This window comes from Balaenoptera borealis (genome assembly GCF_965194805.1).
Source record: "Balaenoptera borealis genome assembly, chromosome: 16".
NCBI classification, from domain to species: domain Eukaryota; kingdom Metazoa; phylum Chordata; class Mammalia; order Artiodactyla; family Balaenopteridae; genus Balaenoptera; species Balaenoptera borealis.
The window spans coordinates 32,631,012-32,655,266 of NC_138872.1; the positions used below are offsets into that span (position 1 = coordinate 32,631,012).

The following is a 24,255-nucleotide window of genomic DNA, read 5'->3' on the forward strand; positions in this document are numbered from 1 at the left end:
CATTGTGTGTGGCTCATAGTTCGCGTGCAGTTTGATATCCAGCAGTCTCCTCATTGGGTCTGGCGACTATACATGAAAGGGTTATTATCTGTATGTCATCTCTTGCCCCTGCAAGTACAGTTGTGGAAGAGGGACAGGATGAAGGTGGGCAGGACAACCCCATTCAGACATGGAGAGAATGGGAGAGACACACAGCAGTGTCTTGGCCCACCTGTGTCCTGAATGGGAATTGGCCTGACCTCTGTGTGCTTAGATGGGGTCTGTTGCCTGATAGGCTTCATTTTAGGTTGAGTGCGTGGGGAGCAGAGCTCCCTAAATCTCATCCACCATCTTATATGTCAGACCTCAGTCCAGAGCTCCTCCAGGGTTTCAGAGGGCAGAGGGCTTCTACTTTGCCTGGAGCCTTTCTTCTATATAATCTCTTGGCTGCATTTTTTTTTTTTTCTGTTTTATTCCATCCATCTTAGCTCTTCAGTCTACTTTGTCATCCAGAAATTTGTTGAAATCTCATCCACTGATGATCTCTGTTCCCTAATATTTCGTCTAAGGCCATGGTTTTATTACGTACTGTACCCATTGACATTGATTTCAGTGGGATATTGAGGTCAAAGGGCATGGGCTCTGTCTGCTCTCTTCAACAGGGAGTTTTGAGTTTTGAGAGACCAAGTTCATCTTACAACATTAGAAGCAGGTGGTTGCAACACTTTTTTTGTTGTTGTGTTATGTGTGTGGCGAAAATAAAATTGGTTCCTCTTGATTGGTGAACACTGAATTCTGGGCTTCTGTTTCTGACAAGCAAGAAAGGCAAAGAGCTGATGACTGACCCTGGGAAGTGCCTGCGTTTGGTTGGAGTTGTCTGATGGAGGAGAGGAGACAGGGTAGGAGGCCAGTGAAGGAGAGTGTGGTGTGCTACCAAAGTCTGAGAGAACAAGTGCCATGGAGATGTCAAGTAGAATAAGGAGTAAATGTGGTTTATCCTCTGCCCCTATATTTTCTCTCAGTGACCCAAAAATCATTTTATGGAAGATGGTATCTCATAAGGTGATGGGACCTAAGTTTTTTGAACAGTAAATCTTTATACATACATTTGCCATTTTATGGATTTTGCTAAGCTCTTTTTTATGATATTTTTTAGTCTCTATGTAGCTTTTCGAAATGACTAGCACTGTGTGTTTATAACCTATTTCTTTAAACATTCTAGCAAAATCTCAGGCTTCTTGCCCTGTTTAACTCCAAGTGACTGAAAACCAAAAATGATAGAGGATTAAACAAGATGGAAGTGTATTTCTCTCACAAAAAAAAGTCTAGAGGTCAGCATTCCAGCAGCTTCATAGTGTCAAGGATTCAGGTTTCTTCTTTTGCTGTTCCACCACCCTGAGTATGTGACTTTTGCCTCTAGTACAGTATGGCTGCTGCAATTCTAGCCATCACATCCATGTTTCAGAAAGCAGGAAGAAGGGCAGGAGAAGAAGAGGCCTGCTCCTTCCCTGTAAGGATATTTCCTAGAAAATGCACTCACTGTTTCTGCTTACAGCTTATTGGCCACACTCTGTCACTTGTCCTCGCCTGGTTGCAAGGGAAGCTGGGAAATGGTCATGTACTTGGCTAAGCATTGGGGTTCTATTACAATGGGAAAAAAGGAAGAATGGATGTTGGGGCAACCAGTGACCTCTGAGCACTTTCAAAGGCCTGAAGATGCCTATCAAAAATTGGCAGCAGATCTGCTAAGCAATGAAAAAGAAAAGCTGGGGGAAAATGAGGGCAGAGAGTAGAGGAGACCAGTGGTGGCTGAGGGTCTCCTCCAGTGGTGGCAGGCAGCTGATTCATGGGAAGTGAGGAAACAAGAAAAGGGGGACTGTTTAGCAGGTTTGGGGATAGGAAGGAAGGGGCTGAGGGTCAAGCGCAGGCAGCTGCCTGCTCCTCAGTGGGAGAACCCTGGAGGCATAGGCATCTTTTGGACGGTGTAGTACATAAATGTTTGGCAAACAAAGGAGTAATATGTAGAAAAGTCACTGCATACTAGTATCTCCCAAGATGGATGTCCAGCACCACTTTTCTAAAACTAGAGGAAGAACCAGGCCCTCGGTTTCCTGTCTATCATCATCTAATTTATATCTTTTGATCTCTCTGTAGGATGGAGCAGTAATTGTTTAAAATGATGATCTTGAATTCTTACAAAATTGTGTGGGAATAGCCAGAAATGGTGTGGCTTTAACAAGATGCCTTTGGATAAAAGTTACCATTGCCCATGCACCCCCTTCCCGCTATTGCAGCAGAAATGTATGTTTCCTGTGTGTTGGAGCAGTAACTTGCTGGAGGTGGCAGGGCTGGCATTGAAACCTGAAAGAGCCTAAGGAGGATGTGCAATGCGGCAGTTATCTTTGGAGAAACAAAGCAGTTACTAATAAATGCAGTCTTCAAAATAATAAGAGACAGTCTTCAAAATAAGAGGTCCTTGGTGGAAAAATAACTAAAGGATAAGATTGAGAAATAGTCTCATTATGTTACATGTGGAGACTGGCTGGCTGGAGTTCTCATTGCCTCTGGCCATTTTTTTTTGCCATGGGCTTAACTCCAAAAGTATAAATCTTCTTTATTCCCTTCCATTGTGGTTTATAGTGTCTCATCCTGCATTGAGTGTGAAAGTGTTTGTAGAAGCCCCTTCATTGCTGATCTTTGGCTACTTTGAATAGAATCTCCCACTAGGTTCCTGTCTGTGCTATGTTTGGGCTGATGTCTTTCCCCTCCTGTAGTTTTGGGAGACCAAGGGCCACATGAGCTTTGTTTTCTTACGGGGATGTCAGCCAAACACCCAGTCTTCTCTTGAACAGTTGCCATTTCTGTCTCCTATCTGTTCCACAGAATTCTCCGTACAGACACTTTTCACTTAGCACATAGTGGTCTATCGAAATGTTGCCCCTGGGGAGTAGTTTTTTTGAGAACTTATGACAAAGAAACCATTTCTTCTGTAGATATAGCCTCTCCTAGGGACTTTCCATCAGACAGGTGACATCTCATCATTCTGTAGGGTCCTGCTTGAGTCCTGGGAGATTTGGTTAGACATCTTGTTTCCTAGATCTCAGGGAAGAGTTATTCTGATTATTCAGTTTGGTGTTCTAACATGACTGTTAACATTTCTCATTGGTCTTAAGATATCCAAAACACTAGAATGAAATTTGAAATTGAAGAAACAAAGATTTTTAGTGTCCTGGGGATCAAAAAGGGGATAGAATGGTTTGAGATTGGATGGTTTGGGATTTTTCAGGGTCCTTCCTTTTCAGGGAAATTGGCTCAGGATTTTCCAGACTTTGTTGTCCACTAATCTCTCTTGGCTTTGATGAGTTCAGCACAGGTAATGTGGTTGTGGAAGCTGATCTTAGGGCTGATTTTTCTGGTTGCTTCAAAGAATCTCATATTGCATCATGTGTTCATCTGTGTGTGACGCCAGGGCTCACTCACTCATCATTCTGAGGTGTTTAGCACCGCCTGGGCAGGGGGAGAGGAAAAGGCTTGGTGCAGGGGTGGTGACATTTGAGTTGCAGGAGCAGGAATCTGCTGGGAAGGATGGACAGAGAATGAGTCAAGGGTCCCAAAGTACAATGGGGAAGCCTTGAGTGCCCTGCCACAGAGTTTAGGGGAAGCCAGTGAAGGTGTAAGCACAGAGGAGTGAGAGACTTAGATATATCCATTTTGTACTTTTTAAATTATGGAAGCAATACTCGTTTTGTGGAAAATGTGGAGGTGACAGGAAAGTATAAATGAATGTAAACTATGTTAATTTCACTACCCAGAATATAACTGCTATTAACATTTTCATCATGTCCTGCTAATCTTTTTCCTGTGGTTTTAAAATGGCTGCTTGGCATTCCTCCCTATATTTGTTGAATAGATCATGGCAGAATCTTCTATTGTTGGACATATAACTTGTTTCTTCCTATAAATAATGCTGTGATGAACATCCTCATAAATTGTGTTTCTCTAGACATTCACTTAGGGTAGTGTCTCAGAATGGAATGACTAGATCAGAGGAGATGTGAACCATTTAAAGGCTCTTTGTACCTATTTCCAAATTGCCTTTCGGAAAGGTGGTCCTAATTTACATTTCCGTGAGTACTGCATGAGTGCACTGGTTTTTGCCCCACCTGGTCCACAGTGAATATTCTTTTTATCTATTCTTTGAATCTGATGTGAGGAAAATGGTTTCTCGTGGCCATTTTTTTTTACGTCATTTACAAATATTTGTAAATATTTATTTGTATTTGGCAAATTGTCTTTCTCTTTTGCTTATTTTTCTGTGGGTATGTTCACATTTTTCTTACTAATTATAAGGGTTTTTTTTTTTTTAATAAAGAAGTTGAAAGATCTAAACTGGTATTGTTCTTAAAGGATTTTTGGAAATGATTATCCATTTTTCACAGACATGCCACTGTGATAGCCTAGCAGGAATTTGGGCAGCGGGGTGCTCAGTAGGCCTGTGATATTATTACAAGGCCTGACCATGCAGTGACCAGCCGGCCACTTGTATACATGTCTAGAAGTGGGCTTGCTGGGTTATCAGAAGCTTTGGCTCCTATTTTATAGGGATGAGCAAAAAGCCTTGAAATTCAAGCTATAATCTGAACCCAGGTGGGCTGAATCTGAGTTCCATGCTCTTTGCCTTAGCCTTCTGCCTCCGTGGCCTCCTCGTTTCCTCAGTCATTTTTCTTCCACGGTGTGGCCAGAGAGTCCCTAACACAGGAGGACCTATGAATGTCTCAGGGTTAGCCAACAGGGCTGTGGGAGGGCTGTGGGAGGGCAGTGGGGAAGCCTTTACCTCACTCTGCACCAGTCTGTGAGAAAGGAGCTGGTGACAGTGGCCACTGAGTTCCTTGGGGCCTGCAAACTGGAAGCAGGGACATCTCAGTCAGCTCAGGCCCTGCAGGCTGCAAGCAGGCTGGAAGCTACACTGGTATGAGGCCTGTGTGGCATGGATCCCTTGTCCCCTGAGGCCCAGCTCAGCCCCAGCCTCCTCTGTGGAGCCCTCTTGACTCCTGCACCTCATTTCTTCATCCTCCTCCCTTCTCCATGCTTCTGTGGAAATTGACTGTTCAAATCCTGGTTAGGTGCTATCTCCTCAGCAGATGAAGTCCCTGGAGTTGGGCTCCTTGTCTTAGATTTCTGTAGTTCCCATGAGCTGCAGTAAAGGCAGGTTGATCCTTCATGGGGGTTCCTGGCAGGCTGGCAAAACTGGGGTAACAAAGCAAGCAGAGCCCAAAGGCACAGCTTTCCTTTATGATTACTTGGTCATAAACTCCCAGTTGCTGTCAGACGTGGCTGTTCCTAGACGTAAAGTGGTCAGGAGGTTGAGTGTTGTTAAGTCAGCTGTGAAGATTAGCAACTGGCTGGGCGGTCTGAACCAGGCCTCTGGTTTCAGGAGGAATTTGTTGAGCTTAGTGACTAGAGTAGTGGAGCAAAAAGAAAACATTGGCAGGTCAGTGTTTATTTTTAGTATTGAAGTACCATGCTGCATTAATACATGATGTGCTTAGTATGAATCCCAACATTTGTTGAAAAGTGTTTAGAATTTATGAAAATAAAAAGACAGTAAAACTAAATGGTTCAGATGCACAAAATTTGGACATGCTACAGAAAATCAAGTAAAAGTTTAAATGCATAAAAAGGCTAAACTAAAAATTACTGTTGTCGGGGAGGAGAAAATTTCCCCCTCTACCCCTCTTAAGTTCTGTGGCTGGACTAATAATAAAATTGACACAAGACAGATTAACAGGAGAAAAAGAAATTTTAATTCATGCGCATGGAGGTCCCATAGGAATGGGACCTAAGAAGTGGCCACAGCAGGCAGCTTTTATACTTTTTAGACAGTTTGTGAAGAATTGACAGGATGAAGAAGCTTAGGTTTTCGGTGCCCAATTAGTGAAGAATGTAAACAGCGTTTGGGCTTGGGGTAGTAAATTAAAGAAGTTAACAAGGTTTGTTTATATAGGCTTCTTGGCTGAATTCCCTGTCACTTGGCTATAAGGGTGTCCTCCTGAAGCTCCAGATGCAGGGAGTGCACCTTACACATGAGAGGTTTATTTCCTGCTTTCAGGGGACAGCAAGGAGGGTCAGAGTGTCCTTCTTGCATTGGCTGTTTCTTAAATAATTAATTCAAAATAATCAATATACCATTGTGGCATATTTTGCGGTGGCCTGCCCTGAGTCTCAATGATGGCATGCAGGTGTGACAAGCAACTTGGACTGCATGAACACAGCTTCCACTCTCACTGTGCAGCAGAGCACTGTGGTGACTTGGATTTCCCTCCCTGCCTGTGGAAGCCTATGGGTAGATTTCTTCCTGCCCTATGTCTTTCTCAGGTTCACCTACCTGTAAGGCCTAAGTACTGAGCTGTCCTCAAGCCTTTCTGGTTAAGAGATTGTTGCTCTCAGCCAGGACCTCTCGGAGTAAATGCTCTGAGAACAGCTGGGGCTGATATCCACAGTCTATGCCCAGAAGTCCTTGAATGGGCACTGAGCCTGAGCACTCTCTCAGGCTGTGAACAGTTCACTGGCTCTGTCCATTCTTAGCTCAGGCCCAGTTCTCAGAGCCTTGGATAGAGGCTCTACCCCTGATAGAGTTCTCTGGGAGAGAGGCAGCTTGGAAATGCTATCAAGGCAAGTATGTCAGTAGCCTGATAGTGAGGGAGGATAAACTCTAGGATTCAAACCTGAGCACTAAAGCACAGGTTCTGTATTATTGGGGAAGACAGCCTCTTCATTCATTAGCTCCTGAGATCTGCACAGGTGGAAGAGCAATGGGGATTCAAGGTGTTAAAAAGAAGACAGTAGGCCCAAAATGGAGTCACTTATGCTAAGCTCCACATCACCAAACGAGACCTAGTTACTGTTTTGGCTGTCCCAGAAATGGAATCTTAGACCAGTCACTCAGGAGTTACCTAATCAGCACTATTTAGGGTAATCTCCTGATAGACCCCTGGCATTCCCTGAAGGAAAGTAATATTGCAATAACCAGTCTACCTTTTTTTTTTTTGGCCTCACTGCGCACAGCATTCGGGATCTTATTTCCCTGACCAGGGATTGAACCCCTCCCCCTGCAGTGGAAGCGCAGAGTCCTAACCCCTGGACTGCCAGGGAATTCCCCCAATCTACTTTTTTGCTAGTATAGTTTCCTTGTTCCCACTCCCTTCTTCCTATAAAAGCCTTTCATTTTGCGCAGCTCCTGGGAGCTTATTTCTTTCTGCTGGGTTGGATGCTGCCTGATCATGATTGAATACAGCCAAAAAGATCTTTAAAATATACTTTGTTGAATTTTATTTTTTAACAAAGGAAACGTAGACTAATAGGTTAAGCATCCTTGTTGCAGAGGTGCGTAATCATTTTTGGGTAGAAGATTTGCTTTTAAATAGCTTTAAAAGAAAACCATTTTTTATTGATGAAGCAGGTACATTTTGGTTATCTAGAAATTTCACTATGGATTAGCAGGTTTTTCCTTAATACCAGATAACAGAGATATTAGAGTTTATTCTGTTCATCAAACCTCAACCCTCAGCTGAGATAGAGTTGGGTAGAGGTGACAGCCTGCCTGTTCAGTGTGAAGAATAAGTGGCCACCAGTCACTGTTGCCTGTGTTATTAAGGTGGCGAGTAATATCTTCTTTGGTTGATGCATCTGTCTGTCTGTGCTTGGAGTAGAAACTAGCTTGGTGGAGAACTCAGCTTCTGGAAGCCCAAGCTGCAGGAGGCAGGTATTTCTTTTTTGCATGAATGCATGGAGGGGAAGGCAGCCAGCAGCTGCTTGAGATTGTCTTCTCAGTTCTGCTACCCACCTCTGTTCTCCTGTTTGATGGCTCATCCTTATGACATTCTTAAGACTTTCACATTCCTTCCACATAGAACCTGCAGACATGAGATGGGGACATTTTGTGCAAAGTGGTTGGCTATTGTGGTGTGATATTTATGCCTGCCATTTTAACCTACAGACTCAGAAGTGGATAACTCCTTAGTCATTCCTTAAGCTGTCTTCTTTCTTCCCTTCCTCCCTTTGTACAGAGACATTTATTGAGGACCTTCTATGTACCCGGCAGTGTCATAGGCCATGGGGATATAGCAGTAAATAAAAGTCCCTTCCACATGGAGTTTATGTTCTAGTGGAGGAGACAGAAAAATGTGTAATAATTTCAGGTAGTAATGATCTTACAAAGAAGAATAAAGCAGGTGTTTCTTAATATGAAGGTAGCATTTCAAAGTGTAAGCATTGGAAGGGACCTTCCAGCATGCAGTCCAGTTGGCTTAAAGGACAGATGTGTTCTGATTCTGCCTGGAGTATTTCCCATTATTCAAGGGAAATAAGTGTACCTATACGTTCTTGCAGCATTGAACCATTTTGGGCTTAAAAGGTTTTACTCTGCCAACTTATTCTTTATTCCTGACAACACATTAGTTGCTGTCCTGAAATACAGCTCATTATCACCTGGGTTTTATGGGTGTCCCTCCCCAAATAATTTTAATCTTTGGGAAAGGCTGAAAATGTAGTCCTTTTAGTCATTAGTTGTAATTGTGTAACTGTAGCTCTAAAGTTGTCTTTCCTACCCAAATGGTGGCAGCCATTATTCTAGGTTTTGTAGATAAAGGTTGATGAATTTGATTAAAATTCAGTGAGTTTAAAAAAAACACTCATTGAGCTTTTACCAGCTTCTAGGCAAGGAGCACTCAAGGTAAAGAAAGATGAATAGGGCAGTCCTTACTTTTGATGAGCTTGAAATCTAAATTAGATTATGTTAAGATTATGCCTTCTTAACATGACTACAAAGTGCAAAAATTAGTGGGAGGAAGGACACATAACATGCTGTGGGAACTTTATTGGAAGAGGAAACTGGTGAGCAGTGTGGGGTATTAGTTTCCTGGAGCTGTTCTAACAAATTGCCACAAACCCGGTGGCTTAAAACAACAGGAAATTATTCTCTCACAATTTTTGGAGGCTGGAAGCCTGAAATCAAAGTATTGGCAGGACCATACTCCTTTAAGAGGCTCTAGGGGCGAATCCATGCCAGGCCCCTTTCCAGCTTCTGGTGACATCTTGGCATCCCTTGGCTTGTGGCCACATCTCTCTCTCTCTCTCTCTCTCTCTCTCTCTCTCTCTCTCTCTCTCTCTCTCTCTCTCTCACTCTCACTCTCACTCTCACTCTCTCTCTCTTTCTGGTCTTTCTTCATGTTGTCTTCTCTGTTTCTGCATCAGATCTCCCTCTGCCTCTCTCTTATAAGGATACATGTGATTCCATTTAGGGCTCAACGGGATAATCAGGATAAACACCTCTGTTCAAGATCCTTAACTTAATTAACACACCTTTTGCCATATAAGGTAATATTTACTCTTTTGCCATGTAATGTAATATTCATAGATTTCTAGGAAGTCAATTTATTTTGGGAGGGGTGTTTTTCTTTTTCCTGTTTAATGTAGGTGGAAATCAGGGAAGACGTTCTTTGAGGAGTCTTAGTGCTCCTAAGATGGGACCTGAAGGATGAGCAGGGAGGAAAAAAGGCTGGGAACAAAGCTGGAGAAGAGAGCAGGGTGGGAGGTAATCAGGGCCAATGAGTAGCTGTGCTTGGTTGGAGCATGTAGTTTGTGCTGGGTGTAGTGGACGGATCTTGGAGGACCTGAGGTGAGAGGCCATTTGTCATTAATTCACTAGGCAAAAATGAGTGGAGGAGGGGTGTAATTAGAGCTGTGCTTTATGAAGATTAATTTGGGAGTGTGTGGGGAATAAGTTAGAGAAGGGAGGAATTAGTGGAGAAATCAATTGGGAGGCCAGTGTAGTAGAGAAGGGTTGACATGCAAACTTTAGCAAGCATACTAGGGGTGAGAGTGGGAATAAAGAGAAACCCTGGAGTGTTAGGATCACACAGTTTGAGGACTGATGAGGTGTAGGGAGGGGGATTTGGAGGTGGTGATGAGGTCACTGTTCCCTGTGGAGCACATCTCAGGTAGATTAGGTTCTGATAGAAACAGGAGGAAGAGCTAGTGTGGGTGGTAAAGGAGGTGGTTCGTTTTGGACCTGTTGAGTTTTCAGGTGCTGGTTGGACATAGAGGTGTCTTGCTGACGGGTTGAAATGTCGTGCTATAGCTTGGGAGAGAGGATATATCTAGTGTTATGGAAGGTAGGTCCATAGAAGAGAGACTGATGGTACTAAGGGTGCAGTAAACTGCACTACAGAAATACAAGCTTGGGGAACACTGGCATTTAGGAAGTGTGGGGAAGAAGAACAGATGTGTGAGGAGAGGAAGAAAATAAGACTGTTTCAGTTATAAATGCAAGAAGCTTCTCAAACTTGATTAAAAGGGAAAAGGGCTCTATTAGCTCATATAATTTAAAGACCAAGGAGGTTCTAGCTTCAGGCCTAGTTTAATCTAGTGCCTCAATGTCATCAAGCCCCAGTCTCCCTCCATCTCTTGGCTCTCCTTCACGTTGGCTTCATTTCTAGGTTTCACATGGTTACAGGATTTTCCAGCAGGTGGAAGGTCCCATTGACAAGGTTATGCCTTCTTCTTGGGGGCTCCAGAAGAAGTACAAGGAATTGCTATGATTGGGTCATGTGTTTACCTCTGACCCAGTGGTTATGGTCTGGGTAGCACAGTGCTCTAATTAGTTATAAATTACCTGCTTACACCGGGTGGGGGTGGAGAGAGGATTACCCCAAAACAAAATTAAAGAATTGTTGTCACAAAAGGGAGAACCAAAGCTGGGTATTAAAACACTACATGTGCAGTATACCAGGATTGATCCAAGCCCAGCAGTATCACCAAAGATCCAGTCCGAGAGGCAATAGATTGATAACTGATACATATGTCAACTGTTTTCAAGCTTTATGTAGTTAAAACCCCATATAGACATAATTTTGCATTCTGCCTTTTTCGTGTTGCTGCATGGTGTTTATAGTTGTCTTGTTAATAGCTGCACAGAAAGTTGGTTTACCATAATTTACCTACTAATTTTCCTTGGTTAGGGACATAAAACCTGTTTCTGCTTTATCAGTGCAGTGATGCATGTTCATTTCTCAGTGGTCCCCAGGCTCAGCCTCTCTGGTTTCTTCATCTATTTCTATTACAGTCTTGTTCCTTTTGTATCTCCTTACTGTTTTAACCTCTGTACTGGACATATTTGCCCCTAGGTAAGGTCTGACCAACGCTAAGTAGAACAGGACCATACCTGTGTTAATACAACCTAAGGTTTTTTTTTTTTTTTTTTTTAAATTCAACTGAGTAAAATTTGAAGATCTTATTGGCTTTATTCAATGATCATGAAGCAGGCAGCATCCAGTGTAGCAGACAGAAATGAGCTCCCAGAACAGTACAGAATGAAAGACTTTTATAGGCAGGAGAGAGTGGGAACAAGGGACTTAACACTAGGCAAAAAAGTAGATTAGTTACTGCAAAGTTACTTTTCTTTAGGAGATGGCAGGGATCTGTCAGGCACATTACCCAAAGTAGTGCTGATTAGGTAACTCCTGACTGACTGGTTTAAGATTCCATTTCTAGGAGAGCCAAAGCTGTAGGTTAAGTCTCGGTTTGGTGATGGGAACTTAGCATAAGTGACTCCATTTTGGGCCTGTTATCTTGTTTTGAACCGATTGGATCAGTTTTTGCTTTTGTTTGTTTTTGTTATTCAAACTAATCTGTGATTGCCAACCAAAGTCCTTAAGTCTTCGGGTGTAGATGTTACTGTTAAGCTATATCTCCCTCAATTCGTGCTTCTGAACTGGTGGTTGAAGTCTTCTGTTAATTGCTGTCTAATTTTATATTTGTATAATTGGCCCATCTTTCTAGCACATTGATATTTTTAAGTGTTTGTCTATCTTTCTGAGCTTTGTGTCGCCTGCATGTTTTATCAGTCTGCCATCAGTGGTTTCACCTAAGTCATTGATGACAGAGGTGACTAGGAAGCAAAACAGGACTTGGGTGTGCAGTGTGATTACAGCTATTATCCCCCCAAAAACATGTATATGTAGAAAAAGACTAGCATGAAATACATCAGAACGTTAATTATTCTGGATAATTTGGAGGTTCTAAAGATGCATATCCCAGTTATCTTTAAGGAATATGTATTACTTTAGGAAAAATGTGTATCAAGACCAGATACGGGTTGAAGCGGTATGCATTCCCTAGTGCCTTCAAATTTATTGATAATGAATTTCAGGCATTGGTAAGTGCTATAAAGAAAAGAAAGCATTCTAAGGAGATAGAGAATAATGGAGGTGGAGTTGGGCCATTCTTTTAAGTAGGGTGGTCAGAAAAGCCCTCTTTGAGGAGGGACTATCTGAATGGAGACTGAGTGAGGTGGCTGATTGAGCAGTGAGAACACTCCAGAGTCAGGGTGAAGGCTCTGAGTCAGGAGTTAGCTCAGTGTATTGAGAGACAGCAGAAAGGCCACTGTGACTGTGGGTCCATCCTGCCTGGAGATCACTGGTGCAGGGAAGGGCTAGGAGAGGTAGGTTGGGATCTGGTAAGTTAAGGTAGTGAGAGGTCATTAAAGGGGTTTTAAATGGGGGAGATGCATGCACTGGTAGGTAGTTTAGGAAGATCATTGGCTATTTGTGAGGAGAGTGGAGGGTGGAAGGAGCAATTAGGAGACTGTTGCAGGTGAGAGATAATGGGGGCTGGGATGAGCCTAGTGACCGAGGAGATAGAAAGGATATGTTTGATATATATTTTGGCTGTAGAACCAACAGAACTTGAATTGTTTTTCAGTTGCAGATAATAGATCATGCAGATCATGCAATTCATTGGCTTAAGCCATTCTTGGTCCTCACTCCACTGTGGCTTTCAGGTGTTGGCATCATCCGAAGACTCCCATGCAGATGCAGGCTAGTGCCGGTAGCACCTGGGGCTCTGCCTCTCCACCTGTTTCCCTTTTCCTGAGGCTGGTGGGGGAAAGAGAGCTCAAGTGTCTCTCCCCACAGTCATTTAACTGATTCTAGAGTTCTAATTTGATTATACTAATCTTAGGCCAAGTGCCTACTCCAGGACCGTCATGGTCCCCATTGGGTTATGCTGGGGTTAAATGCCTGTTCATGAACCTGTCGCTGTGGAAAAGAGCATGGGATTAAAATGATTGTTTTGCACAGGCTACTGCACACCATGCAAGGGGAGTAGAATGGATTTTAGGAGGGAGTCAGCTCAGTGTTCCCCTGAGGCTGCAGGGGAAAGATGAAGAGAGAGGAATTAAACATGACTCCTGGGTTTCTGGCTTAGGCAGGATATAGATTATGGTGCCATCAACTGGCTAGCTAGGCACTTGAGGATCAACAGTTTCGTGGGTAATGTCAGTAGTGCTGTTCAGATATGTTTGAGATGCCTGTGAGAACTTTCTAGTGGAGATGTTAGTAAGTAGTTGGAAATATAGCAGTTGGGTCTGGCGCTGGAGGAGAGGTTGGGGTTGGTGATACAATCATCAGAGTTGTTGGCATGGTATTGGTAATTAAAGCCAAGGGGCTGGATGGTAATACTTAAGGGAGAGAGTGTAGTGGGTCCAGAATTGAGCCCAGGGCCAGATCAACATTTAGAGGACAGGTAGAGGGAAAATAGCATAGGAGACTGAGAGCAGCCAGTCAGGTAGAATGAGAACCTGGAAAGTATGTATCGTGGAAGCTGAGAGAAGAATATTGAAGTGGTCAACTAGATCTAATATTGCCAAGAGGTGAAGAAGACCTGCATAAGATGAAGACTGGAACGTCCATTCGATTTGGCATCTTTGAGGTTGTTTTATTTACTTCATGTGTTAGAAATTTTAGATTCATTTTAGTCCCCAGAGCCTGGGACATCACACTTGAGGGCACATTGGTTTTTCTCTGCTGAGGTACTGGATATCTGAAAGTCCTATGCAGTTGAGCTGACCAGGAACTCTTTTTTTTAACCTTTGTATTAAAGGAACTTTTCAAAGACAAAAGACAATAGTTTAATCAATTTCTTTGTACCCATTGTACAGAAGGGGCGTGATAAACACACTTTTCCTTTTAATGATTGGTTTTCAAAAGATGATCTGGTGTCCCAGCAACCTTCAAAGGTGGTCTCTGTGGCTTTGCACAGTTATCATTATGAACTCAGATTTTCATATTTTTGTGTTAAATCACTTTTGGTTTATTATTTATTTTAATGCTCAAATTGTCCCATCTTTGATCATTAGGAGTATTATATTTCTTTTTTTTTTTCACACACACACACTGTATTTTATTTTTACAAGAGATAAATAGACTCACACCAAGCATTGTAAATGGATGACCACAACAAAAGCAACAATGATTGCAATTACAAAACATGAAACACACTCATGCTATGTCATAATATTGACATTCAGTCCAGTAATCCTCCACTGTAACAGCTCCTTTACTTTGCAGTGAAAATTGATTTGTATATTCTTTGCCTCTGAGTCCTTGTGGTATATATTTTTTTTAAATTCAAACAGAAAATCACAAAAATTATAATCACCCTCATCAGTTCACTCAGTCCCATGTAATTAATTTTTTTTTCATCTTGATCTTTTGTTAGCACTTTTATGAGTTCATCAGTTTTTCATTAGAGTTCTGAAAATGCTTATTCATTCAGTTCAGCAGTACAGTCAGTTACCAGAAACCTGTACTTGTCAGAGTCTTTTCCATGAATTCCTTGAAGATGAAACCCTTTTATAGGAACATATTTGCAAAAGCATCACAGTACACCCAGAACTGTCTGTAAATGACAAAAGGAGTATTACATTTCTTAAACGGCTTTCTCATTTTCCTATTTCATCTTTTCCCAGGGATCTTAGTGGTTTATCAAAAACTATTTTGCATTGTTGCTCTCATAATTTCTTCTACAACTAATATGGAAATTTTGGGTTGAGAACACTGTTAATTTCTTGTTCCTCAATATATTTGATTGGCACTTGTTTCTATGACTGTTGGCTATGAATCAGGAATAGTGACACTAAAAAAAAGTGACACTATACTATTCCAATACTGTAAACAGCTCAGGGTGCTTGCCCACCCACAGGGGCAGGGGAGCTTGAGGCATGAGCTACTGGGGACATTAGCTCTCATGTCCACTTACCTTGTCTAGTAATCTTTGTAGTAAGAACTGTTGGAGATGCATGACACTGAGGCAGGTACTGGATGTTGGTTTATGGTTTAGGGGTTCATCAGATGTGGAATCCAGCAGTTGGTCCTGGTTTCATTTTCTGGCTGAGGTCTAGGGAGTACACTTGAGCCCAGTTTTGAGATTGCAAATATATTTTTCTTTCCCATCTTATTAGATCTTTTGGTAATATTTGATAAACTTTCTTCTTTGCAAGAGCCTTATTCTAATAAAGAGGAAACTTTAAAAAAATTACTTTCTCCCCCAGGATGGACTCATTTTTTCTTAAATACTGATAGAGATGCCTGACTAGGTAACTGATGATAAGAGGACCTATTGGACTCCAGCAGGGCTTCTAATTTTTGGTGTCTTGCTTTGACTCTGGAGGACAGTGGAAAACAAGTGGTATCATTAGAACAGAACTGTGGGCAGAGCCTCCCAGGAGACAGAGGTGATTTTTCCAGCTCTGGTAGTCTCTATCCTGAATTAAGTAATGTCTTTTGATGATGATTGGTACTAGGTTAGAGTTGTATGCTTGTTCTTTTAGTAAACAAATACATTTACTCCAGAGGGAGGCTTTAATGGGGGGAGGTAGGAGAGTGTTGGGAGAAAGAACAAACAGGAATTATCCTATGTCATCCAAACTCTTGGTTTAATGTATGAGAGAGCAGTTTTGAGGAGGTTGGGACCTAATCCAGCAGTGTCTGTCTGAATTAGAAAACCTTGTATTCAAGCAGGCTGTTTCTTCCTTTTCTGAACTCCTTCTCAGACATACCTCTATCACAAATCCTGTGTTTCTTTGAGTCCCCTCTATCACTTATGTATTTGGCCACAAATGACAGAAAACCCAGAATATCAGTAGCTTACCAAGATAGAAGTGCCCTTCTTTCTCATGTAATAAGCAGTCCAGGACCCATACCACTTTTGTCATGCTACATAGTTGTCCTCGATGGTCTCCTCCTTTTATCTTGTTGCTTAGTCATTGGTAATAGGTGGCTTTCACATCATGGGCCAAGATGGTTGCCGGAACTTCAACTAGCCTTTCCACATTCCAGTCAGCATGAAGGAAAAATGGTAGAATTGCACACAGCGCTTCTGCTAACATCTCATTGACCAGAATTGGAAAATGCAGTCTTGGTTCTAAGCCGAGCTAAAAATCAGGGCTTCTGTTCTAAGAAAGAAGAGGAGATGAACAGTGGGACAGTGGGTTGCAACCCTATAATGCCTCATATAGTGCTTTTAAGAGCGTGGAAAATGTTGAATTGCTGTATGTCGCTCGGCTGTCTGCCAATCTAGTAAACCCTGGGTCCTGTCTGAATGATTGGCTGTGGCTGCTTAGGCAGATGTGGTGAGACTTACTGTCTTCTCTGTAGGCACCATGCCAGATGTAGGGGGTACTGTGGTGAGGAAGTCAACATTTCCCCCTTGCCCCTACCCAGGTTGTGGTATACAGGAGACCATACAGTGTGGGGTGCATTCTTGAGGGAGGATGGGGGCCACTGGGACACATGGCAGCTGGGGAAGGTTTGGAGAGAAAGGGATCTCTTAGCTGAGATCTGAAGTAAATTATAATTGGCCAGAAGAGAGATGAGTTTCTGAAGAGGGTGATTTGCAGAGACTGTTCTAGGTAGGAACAGAATGAGCAAAAGGCCTAAGGTAAGAAAGTACAGCCTGTTTTAGGAACTGACTGTAGTTCAGAATGGCTGAGAGAGACGAGGCTGGAAGGGTATACAAGACCATGATCCCAAAGGGGCTTGTAGACCATTAAAAAAAAGTTTAGATCTGTCCTGTAGTTTAGTCTATCCTTTAGACTGCTAGAGGTGGAAAAATCACCTCAGTTTAGCCTAGAGAGCTCCAGGAGGAGTATTGCACAGGGAGTTGATGTGGTCAGATTTTCTTTCTGGAAGGTCCTTGGTGCAGTGTGAAGAGTAGAGTGGAGGTAGGAATAGACTAAGGCCGGAGATGAGGTGGCTGGTTGGGCTGTCACAGTTATCCAGGGGGGACAATGTTGGCTTGAGTTAAGGGAGGTCTAGAGGCAAGGGGAATGAATAGATGGAGCTAAAAGCTGTTTTGGAGGTAGTGATCCCAGACCTGGTGATAGGAGCCAAGGCAGGAAGCACCAAGGATGATGGCCATCTTTCTCACTTGCCAATTCAGGGGAAAGGGAATGAATTTGGTTTTGAACACACAGAAAATTTTAGGTGTCTTTGGGACATCCAAGGTGGGGACATCCAGTATGTTTGGATGTGTGGGCCTGAAGCTCAAGAAGAGGCAGTTAGAGGCATCAGAGTGAATGAGATTCCTCAGGGAGAGTGGGCAGTAGAACAGGAGGAGTGCCCAGCACAGAACCTCGTGGAGTCCCTCAGTTAAGGGACAGACTGAAGAAGAGGAAGCTGCCAAGGAGGAGCTGGCTAGAGAGGCAGGTGGGAAACCAGGAGGATGTGCTGCTTGGAAGCCCAAGGAAGAGTGTTTCTCGATAATAGCATCAAAAGCCGCTGCAAGGCTGTGCCGGTGGTGGAGGACTGGGAATGCCCGGGGATGAAGGTGGCTTGGTGTGGCTTGAGGAATGAAGGTCAGTTGAGGGAGGAATGAAAGCCAGTCAAGGGTGAAGGTCCGTCAAGGGAGGGGGATGGTGTGTTCAAAGCCCTTCCCAAAGGTTCATCTGTGAAGTGGAGAAGAGGGTGCTTTCCTTGGATGAGCAATGGTGTAAATGAGGGCCAGGGGTGAGGGGGAGGCGGGAGGACAGAGGGGAGGGAGGGGAAATCAGTGGAGCAAGGTCTCCGAGGAGGGGGAGGAAGGGGAATGGCAGCACGTGGGAGGCTCCCAGTGCTGGTGTCCTGGGAACAGTTGTCCTCCCACAGGAGCCCTGTCTGGGCCCGAGACTGGCAGTGGTGTGTTCTCTGCAAAGACCCTTGTGGCTCATTGTAAATAGTATTGTCTGTGGGTGAAACGGTTCAGAGCCAGTTAGGTTTTAAAAAGCTGAACCTCCCGCACGTGTGTCTTTCCGTGTCCTCTGGAGAGCTCTTTGGTGTGGAGGTACTTTAAGGAAGCAGTCCATCTGGAGTAGTTGAATGCATTTTCTGTGGATCACATTACTGATATGAGGCTTTTGAAGGTAGGATATGGCCGTGCTAGGGATGATTCTAAACTTTCAGAGCCAGGCTCTTCCCCTTTGATCCTTTGTTCAGACAATTGAACTTGTCAAATGACGTTAGCATTAGAAAAAGCTAGAAATATTTTCTTTGCTGTTCCAAACACTAAACACACACACACACACACACACACACACACACACACACACACACACACATTTTTTTCCCCCCCAGTAGGAACTCAGATGAAAGCCTACTTGGCTTTTTCAGTAAGAAGGACACATAGGTCCCTTACACTTATATTAAGGATAAACCTGTCTCTGGTAATTTCTTTCCTTACAAGTGGGGGAGCCAATTTTCCTGGCAACTGGCCACAGGGCTTGTTTAAGAAGATGGCAGGCATGATACTTAGTGGAAAGGTTAGGCTCAGCCTGATGATTTTCCTCCAGGACAAGGTTTGTAATTTGCATCTAAAGCAGTACAAAAAATAGTTTGTGTAAGCTGTCAAGTCACTCAGTAAATGAAACTTAGGAGTTTTAATGCAGCTTAGTATTCTCTAAACTGCTTGGGTTCTCTTTAGGGTTTTCTAAGTAGATTATAACTGAAAATGAGTCCTACGGATGCTGTTCCGGACCAAGCCAGGTCCCTTCTCAGGCCAGGAAGCCAGACCTTGACCACAGGGACCTCGCCTCTCCCCACCATTACTGCTCCTTCTGGCCCTCCCTCGCTGCCTTCTCTTGCTTGTGTTGAAGGAAGCCTTCTGTGCTGTTTTGAGCCCTAGTTCATTGGTGTCTGGGCAGCTGTAGGAGGTTGAGGGACCCTGGAAGGCTGGTAGGGGAAGCCTTTCAGGCATGAGTTTCTCTAAGAATGTTGACAGGTCTTACCTGAGCCCTTGGTACCCAAGACTCTCCATGTGTCCCTCACCTGAAGTGCTTCTGCCTTTTCCTGTAGAGTCTTAGTGAACCAGAAGGAAGGAGGCCTCAGAGAGAACTTTTTTTTTTCCTTTTAAAGCAATGCTCTTGTTTCCTGTTTACACCAGCACCACAACCCCCTTGAGAAATGGCTGCTGGACCGTGGGAGGATGGGTGGTGATTGAGAGAGAATCTGAGAGACAGGGTCTGCCCCACTCAGCCTCTGATCTGGGCCCTTGGGTTGAAAAGAAAGAAAGGAAGGAGGAGGGGATGCCTGGGAGCCATGCTGATACAGCTTGAGGCAGCAAGGCAGCCTTTCCCCGCCTCTGTATTCTGGCCCCAGAGCTACTGAGCTGAGTCCTCAGACCCACCAGTCAGCAGGGAGAGGGGATGAGAGTGGGCACTAGTCTGGCCCTGCTGCAAGGGCCACACGAACTGGAAATCCAAGCGGGTTCTGTCACATGCTCAGTGCAAACAGACACTTCGGTCCATGGTAGGTTAAGTAGAATTAATTAGCTCATTAGTCCAGCAAATCTTCGGGTGCCTGCTATGTTCCAGGCACTGCCCAGTGCAGTGGGAATCAAGAAGACCACAGTCACTGACACACCACCGTGTCCAACATGTATGTGATGTTTTTACCATGTGCCCCAGCTTGCACAGACTCACTCAGTTATATACCTGTGCTGATAGGTCCCTTATAAAGCATGCACAGGAAAGGAAAGCTGAATGAGCTAAATAGAAATCAGTCCTAATATTCCCTCCCACACCTCAGTGGACTGTGCTATACACATCCCCCGTCAGGGAGCACAGCCACGTACTGCTGCCTGTGTCTCAGACCTCCACCTTTCATGGGAGCTTTGAGAAGTGGATCATTTTTGAGTTGGGGCCGCCTGTTGGATGAATGGAAAACAGGAAAGAGGAAGCAAAGCAGGCAGATGCTGAGCTCACAGAATTGATTAGCCCAGGGCCCCAGCAAAGCCTGATAACCACCATTCTTTCACCACTCTACCCTCCTTGGGAAGGGTGCCCAGTTGCCTGGGGTAGGTGTTTAGGGTTCTTGGGCTCCTGTCCTGTGTGCCATGGTCAGCCTCAGCCTACTGGGGGGTGGGTGTGGGTATGGGTGCAGCAGGTGCCTGTTGCTATTCAGTCCCTTTATAGTTTTAATAGACTTTCACTGATGTTGCATTTGATCATCCCAACAACCGTCTGAGGTAGGGGGTCCTTTCCCCAGTGGTAAGACCAAAGACTGGAGGCCTGTGCTGAGTGTCATGAGCACCAGGGCTGGGATTTGACTGGCTGCCGCCACTGCCTCCTGCAGAAAGTCTTCCTTGACGTCTGCCTGTCTCACCATCCCCTGGAGGAGCAAACCAGTGAAGCGCTTGACATCTCTGACTCTTGGTCCTTCGTGTGCCACTTTCTCCTGGGTGAAAACTTGGGCTCCAGGTTTCTGCCTCCTTCTGGGCCCACTATGGAAGCTGCCGCCAGCATTCGCCTCCTCACTCGGGCATGAGTGGCCCAAGTGGAAGGCCCTGCCCGTGCATGGGGAGGAGCCAGAACACTGCAGGATTCCAGGTTCTCCAAGGTTTCTGTTCCTTGCCCTGCTTTCTCGACATCCCCACCTGGAGCCCGGAGAGCTGGCCGACTTGCCCCACCCTGATCCATGTCTTCCCAGCTGTGCTCTTCCCTCCCGCACAGGAATTTGCCCTTCTGCCTTTTTTGGCTCTGTTCAGCTTGTGGGAGAGTGGCTGTCTGTGTAGGTGTTTGTCTCCTGCTCTGAGGAGACCTCCAGGTAAGGGCTCTGAGGATGCTTATCCAGGACCCTGGAGTGAGTTACTTGCTTACAGGCAGGTGACACCTGGAAAGTTAATCTCCTTCAGGCTTGTTTCTTTAGGGCGTTTACTTCATTTCTTAGTTGTTCATCCCAGGCCCCCTGATGTCTTGACAGTAACAACAGTCACAGCATCTTTGTAACATTTCTCTCTGTCCTTTTACTACTTTCTGCTTCAGGATACCTCTCTTCACTGCACTTCTTCCTAGCAAGGAAGGAGAGGAGTCGGATGTGGCGATATCTGGGCTAACGTTTGTAAAAGGGCCTGCAAAGTCCAGAGACTTAGTACCGAGCCGGAGTTCCCTGCCCCTCCCCTGCAGGGGCTCTGCCTGGCTTCCTTCCGGCCCTTCCTAGCCTGGGGAACCAGCAGCCTTTGTGAGTTTCCTTGACAACAGGATGGATAAGTTAAAAATAAACTGTGCTAGGGCTTGTGTGTGTGCATGCACGCATGCCTGTGTCCTCTCGCCTGCTGTGCTCACCTCAGTCCCTGTGGCTTCTAGAGACTCCTGGACGACATCTGTGGGAAGCCTTGGTGGGGCTCTGGTACTTGCATTTTGAAGCCCCTTGGTTTAGGGGTCAGATCTAGATAATCCCATAGCATCGTTACCTCATATTCCTGATGGTAGCTGATGGGGAGAGGATGATAATGTTAACGTGAAGAATGAAGAGCTGTTCCAAATGCCCCAGTCTTCACGCAGTCTCATCAGAGAGGGATAATCCCACATTATCCATGCATTTCAGAACCTTGTGGGGCAGTGGAATAGGACACAGCTCTGGGTGGGGGTTTGGTTAAATCTTTCTAGGGAACCCCTACCAGATAAGGAGGGTCCTTTCTGGGCTCCTTTTATTAGGTGAGGAAGCAGAGTACAACACTTGGGTGACTTGTCCAGAGCCACTGGCTAAGCGTAGCGGAAGAAGGAGCACTGACCCCATCATCGGAAGTTGTGGCTTTTCCCCTCAGATCCTACGGATGAGGCCACCTCCATAAGTTCTTTTTTTTTTAAATTGAAGTATAGTTGATTTACAATGTTGTGTTAATTTCTGCTGTACAGCAAAGTGCCTCCATAAGTTCTTTACCAAAGCCTGCTGTCTCTGTATCAGCAGTTCTGCAGTAGTTAAAGCCTCTGTTTTGTGGTGTTATCAGTTGTAAGTTAATTTAGAAACAGCTGTCTCTATGAGGGCAGGGGCAGCTTTACCACACCTGGAATTAATTCCTGTCTTCCTCCCACCATCCTTCCATATATTTGTAAGTATTTTATGTAAGTATCTGTGTGCCAGGCATGAGGATATCCTGAGAAAAAGGTGTTATAATCCTTGTCTTTAGGGACCTTATGGTCAGTTGGGGCAGAAGACAATTATAAAATCTCCCACCAAGTCCCCGTTGTGGCCAGTGCTGAGTGGGAGGGAGAAGGTCTGATTGTAGGAGAGGGAAGGACTGAGGTAGGGCGTGGGGGTTAGAGAAGGCTGGAGGAACAGGTTAGTGACACAGAGTACTTAAATCTGGAACATATTAAAAAAAAAAACTACAAATCAATAAAAAGGAAAGCAAGAAAACTCAGTAGAAAACTGGCCAATGACTTGACAGACACTTCACAGAAGACGATATCCAAATGGCCAAGAAACATGTGAAAGGATCCTCAGTTTCATATATTTATTAGTCATCAGGGAAATTCAAATTGTCCAATTTGAAGAAAGATATAACTTTTTTTGTTTGCACATGTATGTAATGAAATCTTTGACACTTTGGTGAAACATCCTTTTGCCATTTTCAGTTTACTTTATTCTGAATCTCTTACTGAAGAATAAAATGGATTCCGAGATGCTTAAATAAAAGGAAATCTAGTGGGATGAACACACTGAAGTCAGAGACCTGGTTAGTAGGAGATTTGGGGCCAGCCATCGAATTTCTCAGAGCCCCTGTTTCTTCATTTGTAAACAGGGATCTTTCTGTCTTCCTTCCCTTCCTCCCAGAGCTGCTCAGATGTTCACAGGTGTGGGAGATGCTCTCAAAACTGTGGAGGGCTATTCAAATACTATGTAGTATTGTTACTCTGATTCCAAGTGATTTGATTTCTCCTGCACCTCTTCTCACAGCAGCTATTCTAAATTCTCCTAAGAAATAAAAGCTCTGAGTAGAAGGATGGTCCCTAGGATGCAGAGCAGCCTGCTCCATGGTACTTTGGATGGAGAACCTGTTGTTGGCATGGCTCTGGTCCCTCCACACAGGCTGGGGAGCAGGGTGAGTTCCTGCGAGCATTTCCTTATGTGGCTGGGGCCTGGCGGCAACTCTGTGAGTGACATCGAAGTGTCTGCTGATGCCCAGGCCTGGTGGCAGGGAGAGGGCAGTGGTGCACACCAGTCCTGGTGAAGCAGTGACTCGAGTTAGTGGTCCCATAGGGCTTCCACACTGGCTGGGGCTAGCCTCCTTATGGGGTGTTCTTGTGAAGTCTGGAAGTAACACTGTGGACTTTGGGGAGCCCTGTTGAGGGGGGCAATAGCCTGAATACCCGGCTTTCCCTGAGAGACCCCAGCCTGTCTTGGTGGTTCTGAGAGTCCATAGCTTGTGGCAGAGCAGGGGCTGCTCCCTGTGTGACTTAGGTGTTGATGGAGAGGGGTTTTCAAAGGTGGATGGGTCTTTTTGGATGTGTACACCCAATATCCTACTCAGCTCTTGTGACCTTTTCCTCTTCTGTTTTTCTGCTATGTAGGAGTCGGAGGCAGAAGCAAAGGCAGATGGAGAGACTGCATCGGACAGTGAGAGCCGAGTGGAAGCCGTCACCCTACCAACCTCTGTAGACGATACCCCAGAGGTCCTCAACAGGGCCCTTTCCAACTTGTCTTCAAGGTACCTTGGCTTAATGATGCAACTGCTTGCTGGGGGCTTGCACTGTCTCCAAGTGCCATGGAAGACCCGAAGCCCTTAGAGAGCCCACAGTCTTGTAGCAGGAGCCCACATCTTATTAGAGTGTGAGGTGCAGGCCTGCCCACTTTCATTGGCCACAGTCTCCCCTGCCTTTGCCTAGGGCTGCATCGAGTGTCATCTAGTGCTTAACAGTGACTACGAGTGCTGCCTGGGTGGATCTGGCCTTGAAGGGTGCTCTAGGCTGTCTGGGAGGTGCTGTCCAAGGAGGAGGAACGTGTGGATATGGGGGTGGTTACTGACACAGCACATGAAGATGAATGATCCTTGGGGTTTGTGACTAATGGGCAGCTTGCTTTACACTGAGGAGCCCAAGTTTCTAGTTAAGAGTTCAGTTTTCCCTCTCTCACACACATACATTGTGGACATTCCTTGAATTTTCCTATAAGAATTGAGAAACATCTC

General features: G+C 44.7%; 1 protein-coding gene across 3 annotated transcripts in view; it reads left to right on the top strand.

Moving 5' to 3' along the window:
- The window catches only part of CDS2 (CDP-diacylglycerol synthase 2), a 60,668-nt gene that overhangs the window by 20,142 nt on the left and 16,271 nt on the right, over positions 1-24,255 (top strand). For 2 of the 3 annotated variants that reach the window (XM_082359134.1, XM_082359136.1), the window contains exons 2-3: positions 23,025-23,169; positions 23,639-23,775. In XM_082359134.1, coding sequence (XP_082215260.1) covers positions 23,071-23,169; positions 23,639-23,775 — 236 coding nt within the window. In that variant the 5' untranslated portion in view covers positions 23,025-23,070. The remainder of the gene's footprint in view (positions 1-23,024; positions 23,170-23,638; positions 23,776-24,255) is intronic. The other variant, XM_082359135.1, reaches the window with a different exon arrangement.